Source organism: Oncorhynchus mykiss, chromosome 10, assembly GCF_057628025.1.
Source record: "Oncorhynchus mykiss isolate SJ-2025 chromosome 10, ASM5762802v1, whole genome shotgun sequence".
Classification (NCBI taxonomy): domain Eukaryota; kingdom Metazoa; phylum Chordata; class Actinopteri; order Salmoniformes; family Salmonidae; genus Oncorhynchus; species Oncorhynchus mykiss.
In genome coordinates, this window is record NC_143031.1 from 85,116,546 (window position 1) to 85,134,457 (window position 17,912).

Here is a 17,912-nt window from a genome sequence, read left to right on the forward strand (position 1 = left end):
GGACTCATACCCTGCACCCACCACCCAACGGACTCTTACCCTGCCCCCACCACTAAACGGACTCATACCCTGCCCCCACCACCCAACGGACTCTTACCCTGCCCCCACCACCAAACGGACTCTTACCCTGCCCCCACACCTATTGACAGAAATTAACCCGCAACATATTTGATGTGGAAAAATATCAGAGACTCGTGAATGTTGGCCCTCAAGAGCTTTTGATGGTGATTTGATGGTCTCCAGAATGGGAAAGGTTGGGAACCACTGAGCTAGTCAGTCACATCTGGGTAGTAACATGATAGGAAGGGTAACCAATGATATACAATTATTTTGCAAAACAGACTGATTAGAATGTTTGGTATATGACTTTACATTGAACTCATCACAGTAATCAGAGACCAACTCACACACACAGTATGTACAAAGACACACAAAATGCATTCCTGCATGTATTTGACAGAGATTCTGCACATCAGGAATATGATGCCATTTGTGACATCTTTGGCTGATCAGTAAAGGTTGAGGGTCATGCTCAGGGGGTTACCATGGAGATAGAGGAATATGTAAAGGAGTGACAGGTCACACAGCTCCTTATATGTCCTTCAGACACTCTCAAGTCATTGGTAAAGGAGTGACAGGTCACACAGCTCCTTATATGTCCTTCAGCCACTCTCAAGTCATTGGTAAAGGAGTGACAGGTTACACAGCTCCTTATGTCCTTCAGACACTCAAGTCATTGGTAAAGGAGTGACAGGTTACACAGCTCCTTATATGTCCTTCAGACACTCTCAAGTCATTGGTAAAGGAGTGACAGGTTACACAGCTCCTTATATGTCCTTCAGACACTCAAGTCATTGGTAAAGGAGTGACAGGTTACACAGCTCCTTATTTGTCCTTCAGACACTCTCAAGTTATTGGTAAAGGAGTGACAGGTTAACAGCGGGTCCAGCTAGGTACCTAGTGGAGGACTAACTGACCCTCCTGCTAGATAGGGGTCCAGCTAGGTACCTAGTGGAGGACTGACTGACCCTCCTGCTAGATAGGGGTCCAGCTAGGTACCTAGTGGAGGACTGACTGACCCTCCTGCTAGAAGATCCACACGTCCAGGAAGCTGCAGAAGGAGAGAGGCTGTGTGGTTGGACCTAACTGACCCTCCTGCTAGAAGATCCACACGTCCAGGAGGCTGCAGAAGGAGAGAGGCTGTGTGGTTGGACCTAACTGACCCTCCTGCTAGAAGATCCACACGTCCAGGAGGCTGCAGAAGGAGAGAGGCTGTGTGGTTGGACCTAACTGACCCTCCTGCTAGAAGATCCACACGTCCAGGAGGCTGTGTGGTTGGACCTAACTGACCCTCCTGCTAGAAGATCCACACGTCCAGGAAGCTGCAGAAGGAGAGAGGCTGTGTGGTTGGACCTTTCGTACGTGCCTTCTCTGCCCTCTCAGCTATCCCCCTTAGTGAGTCCATTTCCTCATCCCATAAAGAATCTAAGGAAGGTCAAGATGACAACGTGGTGGTGTGTATCTTTGACTAGCCTCACACAGTGACACTCAAAGTCAATCTTAAATTAATCATTATTTATTGTCAGTGAGCTGGAGAGGTTCCAGCCAACTCAATGCACCATAGTACACATGTCAATCAGGGTTTATGCCTGGGGCAGCCCCAGCAGTTTTCTTATACACAGACAAGTTAAATTTGCATGATTTAGCATAATTAATTAATCATTACTGTTTGCTTCATTCATGTGACCGACCAATACTGGTTCATAGCATTTGACAGACCAATACCTCACGAGACTTCTTCTCTCTAAGATGAGACCTTGAAACTGAGATATCTCATTCTCAAACCAACGTCTGGCCTTACTGCCAAATTACAGCTACTGATAGTGAGGATTTGTACAGTCAGCCACTTGCATGAACACACAAATTAGTTTACAGAACAGCACATGAATAAAACACAGACATTTGTTAAAATAATAGCACAAACAAACATTTCCCTTAAAATAATTTAAGTGTCTTTGTCCACAGACTAGGAGACAGGCCTCAGCATCTTCAGATTAGGAGACAGGCCTTAACATCTTTAGATTAGGTGGAGAAGTGTCTTTGTCCACAGACTAGGAGACAGGCTTCAGCATCTTCAGATTAGGTGAAGAGGTGTCTTTGTCCACAGACTAGGAGACAGGCCTCAGTATCTTCAGATTAGGTGGAGAAGTGTCTTTGTCCACAGACTAGGAGACAGGCCTCAGCATCTTCAGATTAGGTGGAGAAGTGTCTTTGTCCACAGACTAGGAGACAGGCCTCAGCATCTTCAGATTAGGTGAAGTGTCTTTGTCCACAGACTAGGAGACAGGCCTCAGCATCTTCAGATTAGGTGGAGAAGTGTCTTTGTCCACAGACTAGGAGACAGGCCTCAGCATCTTCAGATTAGGTGGAGAAGTGTCTTTGTCCACAGACTAGGAGACAGGCCTCAGCATCTTCAGATTAGGTGGAGAAGTGTCTTTGTCCACAGACTAGGAGACAGGCCTCAGCATCTTCAGATTAGGTGCTACAAGACAGAGGATGGATGAGAAGGGAAGAGGGAGATCAGAAACGTATGGAGAAGAAGGAGGAGTGAGATACACCTGAGATAATGATGAGATGGTCCTATGATACACCTGAGATAATGATGTGATGATGGTCCTATGATACACCTGAGATAATGATGTGATGATGGTCCTATGATAGAACTATAATAAGACACATTTATTACAGGCAGCAACACAAAAACATGGTTCCATTCTGAAAAGTACTTTCTCTTTGATCTGGGTAGCTATGTTTTTATTTTACCTATATTTAATCATTCCACATATTCAAGGGAGGGAGAAAAAGAAACCGGTCTTACCTAGATTCTCTCAAGTACTTAACAAGATGGTGTTCATGTTCACTGAGAGCTTTGAGACAAGCTCCCATCACGTCTGGTCCTTTAGGGAGGACTGCGTTCAGTAGTTCTCTCATTCGCTCCTGTTCAGTTGTTTCAGCTTTTATTCTGGAGTACTCTTCATCACCAATCATGTACTTTGACCGCAGAACATCTGCTATTGGCTTTGTGTTTTTGACTCCCTGAATGAGTTCAGCCCTGTGTTTCTGAAGAAACTCCTCAGCAGGAATCCCAGGGAGTGTTAATGCTGAAGGGGAGGTCAATTAAATTAATATGGTTTTAGGGTTAACAGCAGCTGTTTCTACATCTAACAGTCTCTCCAGTTAACATTCCTCTGATAGTCATTTCTTGAATAGAGCTGACTCCAGGGTTGTAGGCAATTCCAATTGAAGTCAGTCAAAAAATAAAAATGAAATTCCTATTGGGTTTATTGAGAAGTCACTGACAGTAAAAAGTAGATGCCCTTTTCCAGTTATTGAATTGGAATTTCAGTTCACTTCCTGAATTGACTGATTTATTTGGAATTGACGCCTACCCTGGCTGACACGATTGTTTATTCTATATAACATACAGAGCCTTGCAAAAGTGTTCATACCCCTTGGATTTCTCTATTGTGTTACATAGTGGGATTAAAATGGATTTAATTGTAATGTTTTGTTAACAGTCTACTGAAAATACTCTGTAATGTCAAATTGGACCTGTCCCCCATACATACAACATCTGGAAGGTCCCTCAGTCAAGTATCGCATTTCAAGCACAGATTCAACTTTCTACAAAGACAAGGCCTCATTTACAGTAACTTTGTAAGTATTTATATCATTACACCTTCATCACCCCACTAAACACGACTCATGAAGACCTTCATCACCCCACTGAACACGACTCATGAAGACCTTCATCACCCCACTGAGCACGACTCATGAAGACCTTCATCACCCCACTGAACACGACTCATGAAGACCTTCATCACCCCACTGAACACGACTCATGAAGACCTTCATCACCCCACTGAACACGACTCATGAAGACCGTCATCACCCCACTGAACACGACTCATGAAGACCTTCATCACCCCACTGAACACGACTCATGAAGACCTTCATCACCCCACTGAACACGACTCATGAAGACCGTCATCACCCCACTGAACACGACTCCTGAAGACCTTCATCACCCCACTGAACACGACTCATGAAGACATTCATCACCCCACTGAACACGACTCATGAAGACCTTCATCACCCCACTAAACACGACTCATGAAGACCTTCATCACCCCACTGAACACGACTCATGAAGACCTTCATCACCCCACTGAACAAGACTCATGAAGACATTCATCACCCCACTGAACACGACTCATGAAGACCTTCATCACCCCACTGAACAAGACTCATGAAGACATTCATCACCCCACTGAACACGACTCATGAAGACCTTCATCACCCCACTGAACACGACTCATGAAGACTTTCATCACCCCACTGAACACGACTCATGAAGACCTTCATCACCCCACTAAACACGACTCATGAAGACCTTCATCACCCCACTGAACACGACTCATGAAGACCTTCATCACCCCACTGAACAAGACTCATGAAGACCATCACCCCACTGAACACGACTCATGAAGACCTTCATCACCCCACTAAACACGACTCATGAAGACCTTCATCACCCCACTGAACACGACTCATGAAGACCTTCATCACCCCACTAAACACGACTCATGAAGACCTTCATCACCCCACTGAACACGACTCATGAAGACCTTCATCACCCCACTGAACAAGACTCATGAAGACATTCATCACCCCACTGAACACGACTCATGAAGACCTTCATCACCCCACTGAACACGACTCATGAAGACCTTCATCACCCCACTGAACACGACTCATGAAGACCTTCATCACCCCACTGAACACGACTCATGAAGACCTTCATCACCCCACTGAACACGACTCATGAAGACCTTCATCACCCCACTGAACACGACTCATGAAGACCGTCATCACCCCACTGAACACGACTCATGAAGACCTTCATCACCCCACTAAACACGACTCATGAAGACCGACATCACCCCACTGAACACGACTCATGAAGACCTTCATCACCTCACTGAGCACGACTCATGAAGACCTTCATCACACCACTGAACACGACTCATGAAGACCTTCATCACCCCACTGAACACGACTCATGAAGACCTTCATCACCTCACTGAACACGACTCATGAAGACCTTCATCACCCCACTGAACACGACTCATGAAGACCTTCATCACCCCACTGAACATGACTCATGAAGACCTTCATCAGTGTCCTTCATCCCAACTTGAAGAGATGTTAGCTCTATAACCCATTTTATAAACCTCGTCCACAAAGACAAACTTACATGTTGGATGAGAGTCGTTGCTGTATTCATCTGAAAGACAAACAAGAGAAAATATCATAAAACATTTTAATAGCATCTGTTAGAAAAGGACATTGATGATTGACATACTGTTCATGTCCAGTATTTCTTACCTTTTGATAACACTGATTTCCATACTGTCCTCTCATCATCCCCGATTAACTCCATCTCAATGTCCACCCCTGTGTTTCCCATTATCATCTGACAACAGCTTGGTGTGGTGTCTGCAGGTAACAGCTGAATCTTCTGTAGGAGGCCATATGGTGCAACGATTGAGACAACAGACAGAGAGAGAGAGAAATAGTGAAATAGAATGATATTCTAGTAATTCATATACAATATGACAGATTCATGTCCTCAGCCTGATAAAACTACACCTCTGGATTGATGGAAGTGGAGCGGGGATTCTTGAACGCAAACCAACTGTTCAGCTTTAAGGACCCGTTTGGACTTGACAGGACGAATTCTGAAAATCCTTTGGACACCTGATTTTTCTCCCGTTCCTGAACAGCCTACAAAATGAGCAATGTAGTAGTCAGTCAGAACAATGTAGTCTCGTAATTCACACAACATGCAGCTCACTGAGCATTCCATTTTTTGTCAACAACAACAAATGTGTATGCTTTTGTTTTACTATCCCTATTTTACCAGGATATTATTTTAAAGGTGTACCAGGTAAGTTGACTGACAGGAGATTCTCTTTTACAGCAACGACCTGGAGAAGAGTTACAGGGGAGAGGAGAGGGGGAAAATGAGCCAATTGGAAGCTGGGGATGATTAGGTAGCCATGATGGTATGAGGGTCAGATTGGGAGTTTAGCCAGGACACCGGGGTTAACATCCCCACTCTTACGATAAGTGCCATGGGATCTTTAGTGACCATGGAGAGTCAGGACACTGGGGTTAACATCCCCACTCTTACGATAAGTGCCATGGGATCTTCAGTGACCATGGAGAGTCAGGACACTGGGGTTAACATCCCCACTCTTACGATAAGTGCCATGGGATCTTCAGTGACCATGGAGAGGACACCCGTTTAACGTCCCATTTGAAAGACAGCGCCCTACGCAGGGCAATGTCCCCTTCACTGCCCAGGGGCATTGGGTTCTCCTTCGACCAGAGGGAAGAGTGCCGTCTACTGGCTCTTCAAATGAACGAGACAGAAATAGATTTCTCACAGAGCTGCATGTTGTCGTTGTAATCTAGAGATTTTCAACAAACTATCAGCTTTCCTTCAGTAAGTTTCAACATACTGTTGTCACTTCAGTGATAGTGCCTCACCTCTTTCTGACTGGAGTTCCTGAGGAGCAGGTACAGCCTTGAAATTACTGTTGACTTTTTTACTGCCATGTAGAGGACCACGTCACAGTGGACATCTTTCTTACGAGACAGTGATTTCCATATAACAGAGATAGCTGAGAACTTGGGATGGAGAATCTTAACATGGAATCTGGTGACCTCATGCACTTCCTCTAAAGACACTCCATGTTCCTCTACATGAAGAATCTTCATCTCATTCCTCAGGGAAGGGTTGGTCCCTGAACAACACAAACACAGGAGACAGAAAGACAAATATTGTATTATTCATCCAACTAAAATACAAAGAATATGCAGTACCAGATCACAGTAAACTCAATCTCCCAGAATAGTTAATTAACTCAGGAAGTGAAACTCAGTTACATGGAAATGTCTTTCTGAATACTATTTCTATATGGTTTTACCTAAACAGACAAAGTGTGGCAGATGAACTTCCTCCAGTTCACCTAACTCCATAGTGATGTCCAGCAATGGACCACCTTGTGTGTACTGCATGTCTTTCAGAAGTTGACTGTAGGGTTCCCAGTTCCTGAAGTGATACTTCAGTATGACATCTCTCTCACACAGCCAGCGGAGCCCAGACACTGTGCACTCATAACTCCCTTTGGGTGTCCTGTGCCTTATGGCAACAACAAGATATGGTAGAGAGGGTCAATGGTCAAATGGAGAGATTGGATTAGAAGACTATTCCCAAAGATAATGGTGAAATACACTAGCAAGTGGAATGAAATGTTAAAAGTAGTTATTTTACCTGAACATTGTCACTCCCTGGACAGTGGAAGTCAAGGGTTCAATCTGAAGCCAGTGTGTGGAGTCCTGAACAAGGACAAGCATGTCAATAATACATATGGGGCCTGTTTCCTGGACACAGATTGAGTCTAGTGCTGGACTAAAAAGCATGCTCAATGGAAGTTTCAATAGAAAGTTCTTTAAGGTCCAGGACTAGACTTAATCTGTGTCCGGGAAACTGGCCCATTAACCAAAGTAACGAATCTAATGTATTTATTCAATTAAACTGTTGAATGATTAAATATGACAACAGGTACAAATCCTGCATGACTACAAGCAGAACACAGGACTGTCTATATCCCAGGATGAATGGTTGGTCAGTACACACCTGGCTTTGAGACTGTGTTTATATTACTAAAGCAGAACACAGGACTGTCTATATACAGTCCCTTGCGAAAGTATTCGGCCCCCTTGAACTTTGCAACCTTTTGCCACATTTCAGGCTTCAAACATAAAGATATAAAACTGTATTTTTTTGTGAAGAATCAACAACAAGTGGGACACAATCATGAAGTGGAACGACATTTATTGGATATTTCAAACTTTTTTAACAAATCAAAAACTGAAAAATTGGGCGTGCAAAATTATTCAGCCCCTTTACTTTCAGTGCAGCAAACTCTCTCCAGAAGATCAGTGAGGATCTCTGAATGATCCAATGTTGACCTAAATGACTAATGATGATAAATACAATCCACCTGTGTGTAATCAAGTCTCCGTAGAAATGCACCTGCACTGTGATAGTCTCAGAGGTCCGTTAAAAGCGCAGAGAGCATCATGAAGAACAAGGAACACACCAGGCAGGTCCGAGATACTGCTGTGAAGAAGTTTAAAGCCGGATTTGGATACAAAAAGATTTCCCAAGCTTTAAACATCCCAAGGAGCACTGTGCAAGCAATAATATTGAAATGGAAGGAGTATCAGACCACTGCAAATCTACCAAGACCTGGCCGTCCCTCTAAACTTTCAGCTCATACAAGGAGAAGACTGATCAGAGATGCAGCCAAGAGGCCCATGATCACTCTGGATGAACTGCAGAGATCTACAGCTGAGGTGGGAGACTCTGTCCATAGGACAACAATCAGTCGTATATTGCACAAATCTGGCCTTTATGGAAGAGTGGCAAGAAGAAAGCCATTTCTTAAAGATATCCATAAAAAGTGTCGTTTAAAGTTTGCCACAAGCCACCTGGGAGACACACCAAACATGTGGAAGAAGGTGCTCTGGTCAGATGAAACCAAAATTGAACTTTTTGGCAACAATGCAAAACGTTATGTTTGGCGTAAAAGCAACACAGCTGAACACACCATCCCCACTGTCAAACATGGTGGTGGCAGCATCATTGTTTGAGCCTGCTTTTCTTCAGCAGGGACAGGGAAGATGGTTAAAATTGATGGGAAGATGGATGGAGCCAAATACAGGACCATTCTGGAAGAATGACCTGATGGAGTCTGCAAAAGACCTGAGACTGGGACGGAGATTTGTCTTCCAACAAGACAATGATCCAAAACATAAAGCAAAATCTACAATGGAATGGTTCAAAAATAAACATATCCAGGTGTTAGAATGGCCAAGTCAAAGTCCAGACCTGAATCCTATCTAGAATCTGTGGAAAGAACTGAAAACTGCTGTTCACAAATACTCTCCATCCAACCTCACTGAGCTCGAGCTGTTTTGCAAGGAGGAATGGGAAAAAATGTCAGTCTCTCGATGTGCAAAACTGATAGAGACATACCCCAAGCGACTTACAGCTGTAATCGCAGCAAAAGGTGGCGCTACAAAGTATTAACTTAAGGGGGCTGAATAATTTTGCATGCCCAATTTTTCAGTTTTTGATTTGTTAAAAAAGTTTGAAATATCCAATAAATGTCGTTCCACTTCATGATTGTGTCCCACTTGTTGTTGATTCTTCACAAAAAAATACAGTTTTATATCTTTATGTTTGAAGCCTGAAATGTGGCAAAAGGTCGCAAAGTTCAAGGGGGCCGAAAACTTTCGCAAGGCACTGTACCAGTATGAATGGTTGGTCAGTACACACCTGGCTTTGAGACTGTGTTTATATTACTAAAGCAGAACACAGGACTGTCTATATCCCAGTATGAATGGTTGGTCAGTACACACCTGGCTTTGAGACTGTGTTTATATTACTAGAGCAGAACACAGGACTGTCTATATCCCAGTATGAATGGTTGGTCAGTACACACCTGGCTTTGAGACTGTGTTTATATTACTAAAGCAGAACACAGGACTGTCTATATCCCAGTATGAATGGTTGGTCACTACACACCTGGCTTTGAGACTGTGTTTATATTACTAAAGCAGAACACAGGACTGTCTATATCCCAGTATGAATGGTTGGTCAGTACACACCTGGCTTTGAGACTGTGCCTGACTCCTGCAGGTATGTAAAAGTAATAATTGACATTATGACTTACCTCAACATGGTCACAAGTCTTACAGCTCTGAGGAATCACTGAAGTCAAAAGTAGTTGTTATTTAAAATGGACAATATCATGGAATAATGAATTTATAATTAGACTTGTAATAAAAATGAATATAAGTGAGCAACAGTCACAGAATGTACACTCTTTAGTATACCATAATCTGACATTAGTGTTATATTAATTAATGTTTGTAGAAGCAGGAAACAACATCGTTCTGGTCCATGTTTTGTAGATGTTGGGGGTCTGATTTCTGGTAGATTCTAGGATGAGAGCTTAAAGGTAGAGTCAGCTAAATGATGATGTACGAGCAGCACCACAGATATTGTGATGAGCAAGATGCCTGACTTCTCTCTCACACAGTCACACACAGTATCTGCCCATGTGCGTGGGTTCTCTTCACTCTCTTACGGTGTGGTAGCCACGGGACCAAAACAGCAGAGAAGTTTAGCATCGTATTACAACGCTCTTAGTTGTTGTAGAAAATTGACCCACTATGCGATTTACTTTGTGCATCTACGTCATATCGCTGACTCTACCTTTAATTTTTTGGGGACCAAATAGATCATGACTGTGTTCCTTGCCTGGGAATCAACTGCAATGAACGCTTTAAAAATATTTTGAGTCATAAACAATTATCAGATAACACTCACATTTCTCAGGTCCAGGCTTGGTCCAACACTCTTCACCATGGTCTCTGGTGTCCCCAGGTCCAGACTTGATACAACTCTCTCCACCATGGTCTCTGGTGTCTTCAGGTTTAGGCTTGATCCAACTCTCTCCACCATGGTCTCTGGTGTCCTCAGGTTTAGGCTTGATCCAACTCTCTCCACCATGGTCTCTGGTGTCCTCAGGTCCAGGCTTGATCCAATACTCTCCACCATGGTCTCTGGATTTGGTAAAGCAGAAGGATAGACTGTGATTAAACTAAATACAACTTACACAGGCTTTATATAGCATACATACAGTCTTCATAAGCAGTACAAAGGGTGTATAAATGTTGACAGACTAGCTCCCTATGTAGGGTGCATTGCCTAAATGTGACATAACCCACTATGTCAACTTCCATGAAGTCAATACTAATGGTGACATTACAGGTGACATTGCATAGCCCTTAGTGAGGTGAAGTCACCAGGTATCATGAGTTACATTCCCCCCTAGAGATGAAGTCACCAGGTATCATGAGTTACATTCCCCCCTAGAGATGTGAAGTCACTAGGTATCATGAGTTACATTCCCCCCTAGAGATGTGAAGTCACCAGGTATCATGAGTTACATACCCCCTTAGAGATGTGAAGTCACTAGGTATCATGAGTTACATTCCCCCCTAGAGATGTGACGTCACCAGGTATCATGAGTTACATACCCCCTAGAGATGTGACGTCACAAGGTATCATGAGTTACATTCCCCCCTAGAGATGAAGTCACCAGGTATCATGAGTTACATAACCCCCTAGAGATGAAGTCACCAGGTATCATGAGTTACATACCCCCCTATAGATGTGAAGTCACCAGGTATCATGAGTTACATACCCCCCCTAGAGATGTGAAGTCACTAGGTATCATGAGTTACATTCCCCCCTAGAGATGTGAAGTCACCAGGTATCATGAGTTACATACCCCCTTAGAGATGTGAAGTCATTAGGTATCATGAGTTACATACCCCCTAGAGATGTGACGTCACCAGGTATCATGAGTAACATACCCCCCTAGAGATGAAGTCACCAGGTATTATGAGTTACATACCCCCCCCTAGAGATGAAGTCACCAGGTATCATGAGTTACATACCCCCCTAGAGATGTGATGTCACCAGGTATCATGAGTTACATACCCCCCTAGAGATGAAGTCACCAGGTATTATGAGTTACATACCCCCCCCTAGAGATGAAGTCACCAGGTATCATGAGTTACATACCCCCCTAGAGATGTGATGTCACCAGGTATCATGAGTTACATACCCCCCTAGAGATGTGAAGTCACCAGGTATCATGAGTTACATTCCCCCCTAGAGATGTGACGTCACCAGGTATCATGAGATACACTCCCCCCTAGAGATGTGAAGTCACCAGGTATCATGAGTTACATACCCCCCTAGAGATGTGATGTCACCAGGTATCATGAGTTACATTCCCCCCTAGAGATGTGAAGTCACTAGGTATCATGAGTTACATTCCCCCCTAGAGATGTGAAGTCACCAGGTATCATGAGTTGGATACCCCCCTAGAGATGAAGTCACCAGGTATCATGAGTTACATTCCCCCCTAGAGATGTGATGTCACCAGGTATCATGAGTTACATTCCCCCCTAGAGATGATGTCAACAGGTATCATGAGTAACATTCCCCCCTAGAGATGTGAAGTCACCAGGTATCATGAGTTACATACCCCCCTAGAGATGTGACGTCACCAGGTATCATGAGTTACATTCCCCCCCTAGAGATGATGTCAACAGGTATCATGAGTTACATTCCCCCCTAGAGATGTGAAGTCACCAGGTATCATGAGTTACATACCCCCTAGAGATGTGATGTCACCAGGTATCATGAGATACATTCCCCCCTAGAGATGTGACGTCACCAGGTATCATGAGTTACATTCCCCCCTAGAGATGATGTCACCAGGTATCATGAGTTACATTCCCCCCTAGAGATGTGACGTCACCAGGTATCATGAGTTACATTCCCCCTAGAGATGTGATGTCACCAGGTATCATGAGTTACATTCCCCCCTAGAGATGTGACGTCACCAGGTATCATGAGTTACATTCCCCCTAGAGATGTGATGTCACCAGGTACCAGGTAGTGGTTAGAGAGAGAATGACTGTACAGAGGGGATGTTTAACAGACTGAAATTAAATAGAGGACATGAATCTACTAACACATTAATACACACCACTACTACTAATCTAACTGTCTGTAGGTCCAACAGAACACATTAAAACACACCACTACTACTAAGCTAACTGTCTGTAGGTCCAACAGAACACATTAAAACACACCACTACTACTAATCTAACTGTCTGTAGGTCCAACAGAACACAACACACCAATACTACTAATCTAACTGTATGTAGGTCCAACAGAACACATTAAAACACACCACTACTACTAATCTAACTGTCTGTAGGTCCAACAGAACACATTAATACACACCACTACTACTAATCTAATTGTAGGAATGATTCCAGAGGAAAACAAATGATAAATCATCGCTATGACTCACCTCTGAATGTGTTGGTCATCTATCGGACACAGGGTCAATGAGGTGTAGTCGGAGGAGTACATTATAAACCCAGGATAGAGGGGTTCAGTGAATGTGGTGTGTTCTGTGTGAAGGTGTGTCAGTGTACCAGAGGAGGACACACTATAGAAGGACAAAGTACCAGCTGGCCAGTCCAGATACACTCCAACTCGGTCAGAATCAGGACAAGTATCTGGTCGACTGTATCTGATGACTCCATTATGGTAAAAGTTATAAGCACTATCATAGCAGACTAAACACCAGGACTTCCTATTGAGTCCAATCCTACGGTCAATCTTCCCTCCCTTCCTCTTCATTCCTTTGTACGCCACACCAATGAAAGCCCCGTCACCATCCCTCTCCACCTCCCAGTAATAACGACCTCCAGATAAGCCTTCTCTGCAGAGAACTTGGGGATGATCCAATCTGTCTGGATGGTCTTCATAATGCTGGTCCTCCACCACCTGTGTCACCTTCCTGTTCCCCTCAGACAGTATCAGGTTTGGGTGTGCTGTATTTGGGTCCAGGGTGAGATAACAGGCATCTGTAGACAAACGGAGAGTTTAATCAAACCACATCTTCATATAAAATGTTGTATTGTAGGAACAGAACCAGTATTGATTAGTTACTATAGTTCTGAATATACAGTTAATTAGGATTTAAGAGACTTACATTTCCTCAGCCCTGATTTCAACCTGCACTCTCCTCCATGATCCACACTGTAGGAGAAACAGGTTATTGACTGACAAAGACCTAATAAAGCAGTCAACATTTAAAACATATTGTTGTGTTCTGGTGCACTATCCCAGTTCATTACTATCCTACCTACTGCATACAGAACAGAGTACAATTCATTACTAGAGACATACAGGTATTCTATCCTACCTACTGCATACAGAACAGAGTACAGTTCATTACTAGAGACATACAGGTATTCTATCCTACCTACTGCATACAGAACAGAGTACAATTCCAACAGGATATCAGAGATGCAGAAGAAGAGTATTCATGTGGTGATGATGTATGCTGTGTTGGAGTGCTCAGCCTGCTGGGTAAACTTCCCCTTAATTCTACCATCATGTCCTCATGTTACTGACCCTACTACACTACATATGACACAACCACTGCTCACATTATTGGGACATTTTTTCTGACTTACTTCAGCTTCATCAGCTTATATGTGGCATCCACCAGAGCAGTTGAAAGCAGGCCCTCTGCAGAGTCTCCTGGGTGATTGTAGCTCAGGTCCAGCTCTTTCAGGTGGGAGGGGTTTGACCTCAGAGCTGAAGACAGAGCAGCACAGCCCTCCTCTGTGACCAGACAGCCAGACAGCCTACAGAGAGACACAACAGCGGTCTAGGTTGATGTACTGGTGTCAATCATCTTGTAGGACACCAATTCATTTGTCCATGACACAAACATTGTGATGAAATATTAGATTATTTGTTTAACTCAGCTCAGTACCGACCTGACTGAAACAGCTGTACTTACCCCAGTGTGTGTAGTTTACAGTCTGGATCCTCCAGTCCAGCAGACAGCAGTGTAACTCAGCTCAGTACCAACCTGACTGAAACAGCTGTACTTACCCCAGTGTGTGTAGTTTACAGTCTGGATCCACCAGTCCAGCAGACAGCAGTGTAACTCAGCTCAGTACCGACCTGACTGAAACAGCTGTACTTACCCCAGTGTGTGTAGTTTACAGTCTGGATCCTCCAGTCCAGCAGACAGCAATGTAACTCAGACCAGTACCGACCTGACTGAAACAGCTGTACTTACCCCAGTGTGTGTTTACAGTCTGGATCCTCCAGTCCAGCAGACAGCAATGTAACTCAGACCAGTACCGACCTGACTGAAACAGCTGTACTTACCCCAGTGTGTGTAGTTTACAGTCTGGATCCTCCAGTCCAGCAGACAGCAATGTAACTCAGACCAGTACCGACCTGACTGAAACAGCTGTACTTACCCCAGTGTGTGTAGTTTACAGTCTGGATCCTCCAGTCCAGCAGACAGCAGTGTAACTCAGCTCAGTACCGACCTGATTGAAACTGCTATACTTACCCCAATGTGTGTAGTTTACAGTCTGGATCCTCCAGTCCAGCAGACAGCAGTGTAACTCCTGAGTCCTGCAGGTCATTGTCTCTCAGCTCCAGTTGTTTCAGTTGTGAGATAGGTGAACTCAGGACTGAGGCCAGATCTGAACAGCAACCCTCTGTCAGACCACACTGACCTAGACTAGGGGGCAGAAGAGCACAGGATTAACAAATGTTCAAACACTCATAATAACTCATACTGAAGATATTTAACTCACACTAGTGTCTGTATGTTGCAGAGTGGACTGGTTAGTCCAACACAGAGCATCTCCACTCCTCTGTCTCCCAGGTCATTGTAGCTGAGGTCCAGTTCTCTCAGGGGGGAGTTTGGTGTCTGCAGAGCTGAGGTCAGAGTCTCACAGGATTCATGTGTGATTTTACAGTCAACCAGTCTGGAGAGAGGAGATATGTTGATACACTGTTAAATATGCAAATATTTAAGAATAATGTTATTCATTAAGACAATAACAGAAGGAAATGATTAAACAATGTTAAAAACATACACATACTTACTATATACAAAATATATAAACACACAGTGGATACTGAAGATTACGGACATATTCAATCAATCCTTAACCCAGTCTGCTGTTCCCACATGCTTCAAGAGGGCCACCATTCTCCCTGTTCCCAAGAAAGCTAAGGTAACTGAGCTAAACGACTACCGCCCCGTAGCACTCACTTCCATCATCATGAAGTGCTTTGAGAGACTAGTCAAGGACCATATCACCTCCACCCTACCTGACACCGTTGACCCACTTCAATTTGCTTACCGCCCAAATAGGTCCACAGACGACGCAATCGCAACCACACTGCACACTGCCCTAACCCATCTGGACAAGAGGAATACCTATGTGAGAATGCTGTTCATCGACTACAGCTCAGCATTTAACACCATAGTACCCTCCAAACTCGTCATCAAGCTCGAGACCCTGGGTCTCGACCCCGCCCTGTGCAACTCGGTACTGGACTTCCTGACGGGCCGATCCCAGGTGGTGAGGGTAGGCAACAACATCTCCCCAATAACCTCACACTCAATGTCAACAAAACAAAGGAGATGATTGTGGACTCCAGGAAACAGCAGAGGGAACACCCCCCTATCCACATCAATGGGACAGTATTGGAGAGGGTAGTAAGTTAAGTTCCTCGGCTTACACATCATGGACAAACTGAATTGGTCCACCCACACAGACAGCGTCGTGAAGAAGGCGTAGCAGCGCCTCTTCAACCTCAGGAGGCGGAAGAAATTTGGCTTGTCACCAAAAGCACTCACAAACTTCTACAGATGCACAATCGAGAGCATCCTGGCGGGCTGTATCACCGCCTGGTACGGCAACTGCTCCGCCCACAACCGTAAGGCTCTCCAGAGGGTAGTGAGGTCTGCACAACGCATCACCGGGGGAAAACTACCTGCCCTCCAGGACACCTACACAACCCGATGTCACAGGAAGGCCATTAAGATCATCAAGGACAACAACCACCCGAGCCACTGCCTGTTCACCCCGCTATCATCCAGAAGGCGAGGTCAGTACAGGTGCATCAAAGCAGGGACCGAGAGACTGAAAAACAGCTTCTATCTCAAGACCATCAGACTGTTAAACAGCCATCACTAACATTGAGTGGCTGCTGCCAACACACTGACTCAACTCCAGCCACTTTAATAATGGGAATTGATGGGAATTGATGTAAAATATATCACTAGCCACTTTAAACAATGCTACTTAATAGAATGTTTACATACCCTACATTACTCATCTCATATGTATATACTGTACTCGATACCATCTACTGCATCTTGCCTATGCCGTTCTGTACCATTACTCATTCATATATCTTTATGTACATATTCTTTATCTCTTTACACTTGTGTGTATAAGGTAGTAGTTCTGGAATTGTTAGGTTAGATTATTCATTGGTTATTACTGCATTGTCGGAACTAGAAGCACAAGCATTTCGCTACACTCGCATTAACATCTGCTAACCATGTGTTTGTGACAAATACATTTGATTTGATTTGAGATATTGAACTCACACTAGTGTCTGTATGTTGCAGAGTGGACTGGTTAGTTCAACACAGAGCAGCTCCACTCCTCTGTCTCCCAGGTCATTGTTGCTGAGGTTCAGTTCTCTCAAGGGGGAGTTTGGTGTCTGCAGAGCTGAGGTCAGAGTCTCACAGGATTCATGTGTGATTTTACAGTCAACCAGTCTGGAGAGAGGAGATATGTAGATTAGAGGTCGGCCGATTAATTAGGGCCGATTTCAAGTTTTCATAATCGGTAATCAGCATTTTTGGATGCCGATTATGGCCGATTAAATTGCAATCCATGAGGAGACTGCGTGGCAGGCTGACCACCTGTTACACAAGTGCAGCATCAAAAGGACCTTGTTGCTGCAAGGAGCCAAGGTAAGTTGCTAGCTAGCATTAAACTTACCTTATAAAAAACAATCTTCACATGATCACTAGTTAACTACACATGGTTGATGATATTACTAGGTTAGGCGTTGCATATAATCAATGCGGTGCCTTATAATTTATCATCGAATCACAGCCTACTTCGCCAAACGGCTGATGATTTAACAAAAGCGCATTGCCGAAAAAAGCACAATCGTTGCACAAATGTACCATAAACATCAATGCCATTCTTAATCAATACACAGAAGTATATATATTTTTTAAACCTGCATATTTAGTTGAAAGAAATTC

General features: G+C 44.0%; 2 protein-coding genes across 2 annotated transcripts in view; both read right to left on the reverse strand.

The window, feature by feature from the left end:
- Positions 1–1,560: 1,560 nt before the first annotated feature.
- Positions 1,561–17,912, reverse strand: part of LOC110528615 (NACHT, LRR and PYD domains-containing protein 1 homolog) — a 44,811-nt gene continuing 28,459 nt past the window's right edge. The window contains exons 6-13 of the mRNA XM_090188271.1: positions 7,403–7,467; positions 7,056–7,270; positions 6,616–6,872; positions 5,713–5,847; positions 5,449–5,581; positions 5,318–5,347; positions 2,879–3,161; positions 1,561–2,542 (exon numbers count right to left, since the gene is read on the reverse strand). Coding sequence (XP_090044397.1) covers positions 2,536–2,542; positions 2,879–3,161; positions 5,318–5,347; positions 5,449–5,581; positions 5,713–5,847; positions 6,616–6,872; positions 7,056–7,270; positions 7,403–7,467 — 1,125 coding nt within the window. The 3' untranslated portion in view covers positions 1,561–2,535. The remainder of the gene's footprint in view (positions 2,543–2,878; positions 3,162–5,317; positions 5,348–5,448; positions 5,582–5,712; positions 5,848–6,615; positions 6,873–7,055; positions 7,271–7,402; positions 7,468–17,912) is intronic.
- On the reverse strand, positions 10,488–14,681 carry LOC149980656 (stonustoxin subunit beta-like). The gene is made up of 4 exons (XM_090188719.1): positions 14,278–14,681; positions 13,791–13,837; positions 13,101–13,662; positions 10,488–10,767 (listed from the first exon to the last, which is right to left on the reverse strand). The coding sequence occupies exons 1-4, from the start codon at positions 14,286–14,288 to the stop codon at positions 10,488–10,490; spliced, it is 900 nt and encodes a 299-aa protein (XP_090044845.1). The 5' UTR covers positions 14,289–14,681.

Bases quoted from the DNA above. Each gene is read 5' to 3' on its own strand.
- LOC149980656 (XM_090188719.1), bottom strand. The intron at 13,663-13,790 runs GTAAGTCTCTTA...GTTTGTCTACAG, and splicing joins GAAATCAGGGCTGAGGAAAT to ATGCCTGTTATCTCACCCTG. The intron at 10,768-13,100 runs GTGAGTCATAGC...TACCAAATCCAG, and splicing joins GATGACCAACACATTCAGAG to AGACCATGGTGGAGAGTATT.